Source organism: Exophiala spinifera, assembly GCF_000836115.1.
Source record: "Exophiala spinifera strain CBS 89968 unplaced genomic scaffold supercont1.2, whole genome shotgun sequence".
In the NCBI taxonomy this organism is placed as follows: Eukaryota; Fungi; Ascomycota; class Eurotiomycetes; order Chaetothyriales; family Herpotrichiellaceae; genus Exophiala; species Exophiala spinifera.
The window spans coordinates 2393318-2402863 of record NW_015622514.1 but is presented as its reverse complement, the minus strand read 5'-3'; the positions used below and the strand labels follow the sequence as shown (position 1 = coordinate 2402863).

At 39.7% G+C, this 9546-nt stretch overlaps 1 protein-coding gene across 1 annotated transcript; it reads right to left on the bottom strand.

The window, feature by feature from the left end:
- Nucleotides 1-761: 761 nt before the first annotated feature.
- On the bottom strand, nucleotides 762-2544 carry PV08_03181 (uncharacterized protein; the record flags this gene model as incomplete). The annotated part of the gene is made up of 3 exons (XM_016377538.1): nucleotides 762-2094; nucleotides 2142-2416; nucleotides 2467-2544. 3 exons carry the CDS (start codon nucleotides 2542-2544, stop codon nucleotides 762-764), a joined length of 1686 nt encoding a protein of 561 aa, XP_016239108.1.
- Nucleotides 2545-9546: the final 7002 nt, after the last annotated feature.

The window sequence follows — 9546 nt, the reverse complement described above, 5'->3', positions numbered from 1 at the left end:
CAGGATATAGTGACGCTCACTACCTAAGAGGCTTGCTCATCGTCACTCCCGGGACAGACAAAGGCCATGTATTTTTCTTCTTTCTTTCTCTGGGTACTTTCGACGTGTGGCTTGGACGTCCGTCCATCTTCCCATCTTCTCTTTCTGTTGACGGTTTGACGGTTTCTTACCTTTACACCTGTCAGATACCTACCTATGCACCAGGTATTTTTTGTAATACATTTTCAGGACTGGACAAATTCTTTCTTACTCATGGGAGGAGGACATGTCGTATCTATCTGGTCATCATTGCAAATCGAAATCAATGTCTTCTACTCGGTGCATGAAAAAGAAAAAGGGTATCATGATCCGCAAAAGCCCCCAACCTCAAACTCAAAACCCGCGAACATCATGTACACAAGACGTTCCACATTTTATAGTCAAGAGTCATAAACATAGTCATGACCTTCCTGTTTTAGAATCATGGTCTTACCAAGTCCTGATGACCAAATGAAACCTCGCTCAATCCGGTGAACTCCTCGACCCAAACCCAAAATGATTCAAGATGTGTGAGCCCACACATGTAGACCCTCTTGGAGGCAATCTCCCGCGCCCGATGTAAACCATGCCATAACTCGAAAACCCCCGACACCGACCCTGGAAACACAAATCTAAGGCAAAGGAGAAAGAAGAGATCTATGTCACCGCGCTAAGAGAGCAATCAAAGAAGCATGCACGAATGAGAAAATGGCAAATCGAGGAGGAAAACAAAAGGACAAAACTTATTTCAACCACACCGGCTCAAATACACCCTTGAGAGGTTTCTCCCCTGTCGTTTCTTCCATGAATTTCTCGCTTACCGGAGTGATCAGTGGACTCCAGCGTCCGAATCGCGTCTGCGCCCAGTCCAGACAGAAGTGATGAGTTCTCAGGAACTCGGGAATTTTTTGAGGAAGAGACCTGACGCCGACACCATCGCCGCCACCGCCGAAACCCATCTTCCAACGACTCTCGTGTATCGTGGGACCGATCGCGAGGTGCTCGAGACTTGGCTTACAGTGGACAGAGATTTGCGGAAAGGCCCATTCGATGAACTTGGTCGCGTACTCTTTGATGGTGTAGTCGCCGACCTGGGAGTGGAGGCGGTTCTCGGGAAAGTTACGCACGTGCATGGTCTTGAGGCCCGCAAGGGCCGGGAGCGAGGTTTTGCGCAGCCTCACCATCTCGTCGCTCCAGGGGAAGCCCATGCCGAGCTGTTCCAGGTTCGGGCAGAGGCGTGCAATGTCGTCAATGGTGTCCACCCAGACATCCGACGAGTATCCGCCGGCACCAAAAGGTCGAGACGTGTCGAGGCCAAGGTGCTCGCGAGGCTGGATGCGCGCTTCAAGGACCAGTGTGCGCAGTGTAGGGCCGTGTCCGGCGATCAGAGTCGAAGGGCGCTCGAGGATGGTTGCATTTTCGAAGAGCAACGACAGCGTTTGGAGACCAGTGAATGAGGTGGTGAAGTGAACCAGGGCGTCTTTGAGCGCGGCCGTAGGACTTTCGTGCCGCAAGAAAAAGTGTTTCAGTGATGGAAGGGTGCGCGGGTTCTGAGGAGCATCTGGTGAGTGTGTCACCCAGCCAAAGCCCGTGGCTAATAGGTCGAGAAACTCGGCGGTGCCGGGACAAGACTCCAAGGAAAGGCGTTCGAGGCAGCAGAAGAACTCGATCTGAGGGATTGACGAGGGTCGAAGGGGAATCAAGTCAATGCCAGAGAGTGAGAGGTCGCGCAGGCGTGGCATGTTTCCCACAGCAAAAGCCGCGGTGAAGAATGTGTCCTTTGGCTGTGGGATCCGCTCCAAGGAGCCAAATCTGGAGCGGTGATAGCCCATCAGCAGCGGCTTTTCCTGTCCCAAGTATATCCTTTGCAAGGTATTTGTGTTTGCTGACATTATCTTCTCGACTCCCTCTCCATCGTTGATAGTCCTGCATTCAAGGCTGGTCAGGTTCGAGGGGACGACGGTCGGTTCCAGCGCCGAAGCGAGCTCGCAGAAAGCGAGAGACTGCAGAGTGGTCCCGTGGCGATGTATGAGGAGTTCCAGAGTCTGCGCCGTTAGGGCAGTATGATGGAGCAACCTGTCACCGTTAACCTCTACTCGTATCTGCAACTCTATCCCACTCACAAAAAGCTGATCAGTCGGCCTGCAGGTATGATGTCCAGCAACTGGTTCACCTGCTCATGCTGGGATGGACTCTCCGTGGCTCTCTTCCTCGTTCTCTCGTTCCTCAGCGTGATATGTCGAACAGATTGGGTCACTGGAGCCCGGAGAAGGGGTGTGCCCGAGGCTTTGGCTTCCGATAAACTCAGGTCCACATCGTGATAGAGGCGAGCCATGGTTGTGTCCTCGAGAGTACGACATGTTCTCGACACGTTGTAGAGATCCCTGCGCACATCGAGCTGATTGAGGTTAGTATGAAGCCTTGTCACGATGACAGTAGGATGCCTACATAGTTGACGATGTGCAGTTTCAACTCGTCTGGCAGGCTCAACAACCGGCAAGGCTGCGCTATGTCAGCAGCGGCCATTATTGACATTTCGACGCGTTAAGATACACGGCTTCCGGCAAAGACAGACACAATGTAAACCCTGCCTGCTTTCTGTGAGTTACATCGTCACAAGAGAACTCGAAGAAGCCATGCGAAGGAAGTCAATATTTCTCATAGTCATCGACAGGAATTGGTGCAAGGGGGCTTTTCTGGCATTACGGCCAGGAAATCAGCCCGATGGCGGTCCGCCACGAGTGATGCAACCATTTTGGCATGCTGAGCTTAAATCCAGCGGTGTGCACGAGCATGAATGGCGGAAAAGGGGCAAGGACTCCAGTGAGACCAGGGATACAATACGAAGGAGACAAAGGCGATAAGCGCATGGTGGAAAAATGTCCGGATTGAGGACCATGAAGGCTGCGTTTGGCGACGCAAGCGCTTATGAAAATAAGCGGTCCACATGGCGTCGGCACCCTAAATAATGCCAAGTTGCGTGCCGAGTGCACTAAACACGGGTTCTTGCACTAGTTAATTTGGTGGCGACTTACCTGCGTCGCGTAGCAGAACGCGTGGGCTTGCATACCTGTGAAATCTCATGAATCCATTCATTGATAATATTGAGGCCGTCGTCTTTCATATAAATGAGTCTGATATAGCCTTTTCATGGTGTTGCGATGGAGGATGAAGAGGAGATCGTAGGGTTCCTCACTCTAGTCCTCGCCGCCTCCGCCGTCCTTGATATCTATATAACAACGCCGTCTCTTCCTCGTCAACCCCGTTAACCAACTTATCGACTCCGCACCTGGCTAGAATATCCTCCTCTTTTCGAGCATTACATGAGAATATCTATCCCGACATTTAAAGAGGTGGTTCGGTTCTGCGGCGCGTATGGACTTAAGAGTTAATATTTATAGGCTGATAAGAGAGTTATAATCTTTCTATATCGCTATCATTATGGTGTTAGCTTTTCTGTTGTTGCGAAGATCTTTAAACACTCTAAATAAATAGTTTAGTATTGCTTTTATATAGTTCTAGAGACTCTCTCTTTATTGCACTCTATAGAGATTAAATAGATAGTGGCTCTTAATAAGTTATTGAATAGACTTAAGAAGGATTGATTTAAGTACTTTGATAGATATTATGGCGCTATTAATAGTATATATATCTCTATATTAATTTCTTATATAAAGTAAATTCTATTTCATAATTATAAGGATTAACTATCATAAAATATCTTTGCTGCTTGCTTCTTAAATAATCTCTTTATCTTTATTTACACAGAAATGGAAAGATTAACTTATAATATCGCTATTATAAAAGATATATTAGTATAAGATAAATTTTAGTCTCTAATAGGTCTATACTATCTCGTTAATATAGGCTTTTATAACTGTGATTTTATGCTTATTTTATACTTAAAAACTTGTTATTACTTATAGAAATAGTGCGGGATAGAGAATCTTTCTCAGAATAAGGAAGAACTCTTTAATATAAGGTATACCTCATTATAAAGTGCTATTAAGCGAATATTTAGCGTTCTTAAGAAGAAGTTTCAATGCCTTAAATAATAACTTAAAATCGTTTATTTAGTCGATAGGAAAGACTCAGAATGGCGAAACAGGCAAGCAAAGCTGACCAAATAGACTGTGATAGTCCAGCGGTAGTTATAACTTAAGCAACTCTATTTAATACCAATAACGCAGGCGAAGAGCCTGCAAAAGGCACCCGAAGCGCTCGTAATGGTGCTGGAGAGAAAAACGCGTCTGAGAAAGGCCCCGACGCGTCAAAACACGCTGCGAAACGCGTGATACTCGCCCGACAGAGTGGCACAGTAATATCACTGGAAAAGAGTGACAGTACAATTAAAGAAGACCTAAAGACGATTGTAGAAGGTCTCAAAGAGGAGGGAGTATAGTTCAAGTGGCTCAACACCCTTCATTAGATAGCCGAGAGAGTCCCGCAGACTATCAGCCCGCGATAAGTACTCGGGAATAAGGTTAAAAGGTGTCTTGAGGCCATTGAGAAATCTCTAGTAAAGCTTATAGCTAGCCCTAGGCTAGAAAAGACAACATGAGCAACAGTTATAGCGGGAGACATCTAGATCGCGGCTAAAACACAAGTATTAAGTAGTAGTCTCAACGCGAAACTAAATAGATATATTGTATGTGTCTCGATACTGACAGTGAAAGGCAAGCCAAACAAAGAAATACTAAATAAAGTTAAGAAGACTATTAGCGCTACAGTTATAATCCGTGTGCTACATAGCGACAATATAGACATGGTTATTCTGGACAAGACCACTAAGGATAGAGCACAAGCTCTACCAAGCACATAGAAACTACAGGTTCATAAAAGAGACTATCTAGTCTTGGTTAATAGACTCTCGCTCAGTATAAAACTTATATACAGAAAGTATATAGACAATATATATCTCGTAAGCCAGATCTATAAAAGGTTGAGAAATATAGCCTCGGGGATCTAGATCTCCCAAATTAAATGGCTCTATCTACAGCACTAAGTTCAATATATAAGAGACACAGGAAAAATATATAGTACCCTTATTATAGGCTTCTGTATAGAAAGTATAAGGAGAAATACTATTTAAGGTGACCTAATAATTAGGGTCTAGCTCTATAAGATAGCCTATTTCGATAGATCACTTCAGAAAAAGCAATACTTTAACTACCAGTAATAAGATCACACAGAAACAGTATATATAAAGTAGACAAGATACAGTAGATACGCTGAAGACTATTAAATAAGCGAGTGTAAGAAGATTAAGATATTATGCGCGGCCTACAGTAAAGCCTATACTGTGTGGTATAGATAAGAATACACTATCTATTAATAACACTATAATAAGATGATCTATAGATATCTCGTAGCGAGAGTATACATACTTAGTGTATAAGTTACACCTAACTAGGCAGTAATAGATACTTAGGGATAGACAATAATGTCTAATAAACACCCTTAAGAAGTCTCCTTAAAGCTAATAATCTTAAGAAAAGTTAGTAGGCCCATAACAATAAAAGTGATAGCACGCGACCCATAATAGAGTCGCATTAACTTCACTGAGAGCTAGATACTAGAAAAGATCCTAAAATTTAGCTCTTAAAATAAATAGACTAAAGATTATCTAATATAACTATAATAACTTAAATACATATACTATACACGCGCTATTTAATAACTTTACTTAATCACTTATCCTAGTAATTTAGGAACTAAGCTGAAATAAGTATATAAAATCGATATACTGCCTAAAGCCCTACTAGCTAGTGTACAAGGCAACGCTAGAGATAAAGATATACTTCATAATTAGGAGAGATATAAGTGTAATACACTAAAACTATAGATAATACAAACCAAATATAGCGAGGCTAGAACTAAGCCTTTAAAATAGAAGTATCTCAATCATTAATATCTATAACCCTTTAGACGACAGAATAAGGCTCTCTATATAGCCAGCGATTTAACAGACTATAGACCAAGCCCAGGGCTAGGTAATACTTCTAGACGACTTTAATACCCACCACCCTAAATGGGGAGAGAAAGAAACCGCTTACGACCAGTATACAAACCATCTACTCTAAGCTATAAAGACCAAGAAACTATAGCTACTTACAGAACAAGAGAACATTACCTAACAATAAGGAACCAGAAAATTAGTTATCGATCTTGTATTCATAGAGTAAGTGATTAGTATAAGAATAGTATACTATAGGACAATACTATAGTGGGCCTTAATAAGAGACTATATTCTAATCTATCTCCTTCTAGATATTGACCTAACAATACTGTAGATAAAAAGTAAGCGGTTTATACTTAATAAACTAGATATATATAGTTTGTAAAAAGACATTAAAGCTACATCACTAAAAGGCACTCTAGAAGATCTATAATAAATAATTATAAAGAGCCTAAAGAGACACTACCTCTTAACTAGGCCATTATAGAGAGCGAGGCCTAACTAGTCGTCAATAGTATCCGAATTACTAGCGAGCTCAAGATATATAAGGCGTAGATATATTATAATAGAAAACTAGAAGACACTATAAAAATTATATCACCTTACAGATAGACTAAAACAAGAACTAAGAAGAAACACAAGAGCCAACTAGCGTCAATATATCGAGGGCCTTACACAGAACAAGGGCAAAGACAATATCTAGAGAATAACTAAGTGAAGCAAAAGAGCTATATACATCACACATAAAAACTCTTACCTATTATCACTACACTATACATTAAAAGATAATCTAATTTATATAGATACCCAGAAAGATAAAATCCTTAGAGCGAAGTTCTTCCCTTCCCTAATAAGCAGGCAAAGAGAGTGCGAGGAGTACACAATAAACACGCTAAATATTCAGCAGAAAGTGATAATAGATAAAGTTCATAGCTTAATAGTTAAGCTCCTAAATTAAAAAGCCTCAGAATCTAATAAGATACTAAATAAAGTGCTAAAGCAACTCTCACTTATAATTAATGACCACTTAGCGCACACGATAAATAAGGCTCTCGCGTAAGAAGAGCTCTCTAGAGAGATAAAGAAGTCTATAACTCTCGCTCTAAGAAAGAAGAAGAAAAAAGACTACTCTCTCTTAGGTGTATATAAACTAATAGCCCTTAAGAATACCCTAGTGAAGCTCATAAAGAAAGCGCTAACTAACTATATAATAAATATCGCCAAGAAATATAACCTTCTTCCCTAAAACTAAATAAGTGAACATTAGAATAGATTAATACTCTTAGCCATTAGCCTTATAATAACTTATATAGAGCGTGTATAGTAAGCGTAACTAGGCTATATAATATTAATATTAAGCCTCAATATCATAAGGGCCTTTAATAATATATCTTATAACACACTACTTAATATTCTCACGAGAAAGAACTTCCCAAAATAGCTAGTCAAATCTATCTAAAGCTTCCTATTTAGGAGACATATATAGATTATATATACAGGGCACGAGAGTGACTAGATAAACACTAAAATAAGTATCCTATAGAGCTTCTCTCTATCATTAATTCTATTTCTCTTCTATATTTTAGGGCTCCTCGAAAGCCTTATCAATAGATAAGACAACACTATAGGCTTTAGCTTTATCGATAATATAAATATTATTGTATAGAGTCTAAGCGAGAAGTATAACTATTATAGACTAAATATAGTTTATTAAGAATATAAGAAATAGACAGAAAGTCACGAGACAAAATTCGCCCCAGAGAAATATTAGTTTATTCACTTTATAAAGAGTAGATAACTCACTGATGATCTATAAGTAAACAGTATTTAGATCGCAGAACAGGAAATTGCCTCAAAATAAAAGGCGATTAAGATCCTTAGTGTGTAGCTTAACCCAAAGCTTATATAAAAAGAGTATATTATATATACAGCTTATAAGGAACTTATAGTGTTAAAGGCGCTAACTCAGCTAGCTATATTAATCTGAGAACCATTAATATAAAATACTAAGCTTCTCTATATAGTGATAGTATAACTAATCCTTCTCTATAGCTCGCAGAAATAAAGTATATAAATCATGTAAAGATCGCTCTTAACCTCGTGTATTAGCCCACTAGCGAAGATATAGAATAAATACCTTTAAAGCATAATAAGGGGATATAAAAGAACCCTTTGAGCCGCCCTAAAGAGAGAGATATATATACCCCCACTCGATCTTATCGCCCTTACCCAGGCAAAAAGAAGTACATTGCGAACCGTATACAACCCGATTAAAAAGAGTATCTAGAAAGCGTTTAAGAGAGTATAGAATAGTCTTAGAATAAGATATTAACACCGAGTGAAGCTTTCACGCCTCACTAGGGAATATATCTAGAAGAAGATAGACACCTATATTAAAGAGAAGATAAGTCACCAGTGAACCTCACGCGAACAATATCATCATTACTATCTAGAAGTACCGTCATCAAAGAAGACAACTCTTTATAGAGCTATAGACCACAACTAGAAGACTAGATAAGAAAAGGCTAAAGCGACCTTAAGGGGTCCTAATCTCTCAACAACCTAGATAATTAACTAGAAGCTAGATAAACACACACTCTACGCAGGCCTCTCAAAAGCTGAAGCGATAACATTATTCCTTCTTAGGACAGAGATAATCAGGCTCAATGAGTGGCTAGCAAGAATCGACGTCCTAGGTATACTCTCGCTATACTTATACAGTCAATATATAGAAACAATACATTATGTTCTTCTACACTATCGAAAGTATAAATAAGAGGAGCTTCTCCAGGCTTACGAAACATAAAGAGTCAACGAGATACTTTCAAGGCCTAAGGCCGCGAAGCACGCGACTCGCTAACTGCTCGCATAAGGAGTGCTAAGATATCTATAACTTACGAGGGAGATAGAGAAGAAAGAGACATCAGAGTATACACCCCTAAGGGACTATCCTGAGTGATAAAACAAGACCTTCTATAAATTAAAGGAAAAGATAATTATAAAGCGACAGAAAGAGTAGCAAGAAAGGCGCCTATAAAATATAGACAGCTCAAGAGAGAGTCAAAGGTTTTCTTGAATCTTGATAAGATTTAGGTTTTTCCTTAAAAATTGCTAGAGTCTATATAGTCTCGAGAGAGAGCTAAATTAGACTATAATAGAACTTTATTATTATTATTAAATAATAACTTAAGATCGGTGTTTTAGTGTAGATAAGAGGTTAATATATCTATCACCTTATATATTAGCTAACTTTCTAGGTTTATCTAGTTTATGTTCTCACTACGCTTTTTAACTTTATTGCTTGTTATGATTAAGATCATAAATTCTTTAATGTAGATTTAGGCTCTAATGATAAATTGGACGCTGTCTTTATACATGAATAATTTATTTTAAATCCTTCTCCTTTATTAAATTGATTGGCGCTAACAAAAAAAGAGTTTTAGCAAAAAAAGAAAGATATAGCTAGTAAAAGAGATAAAATTACAGAAATATATTAAACTAATTAGATTAGTTAATGCTCTAGAGAAAGAGATAAAGTCTTAAGTCTATCTTAGATTATTATAGACTCT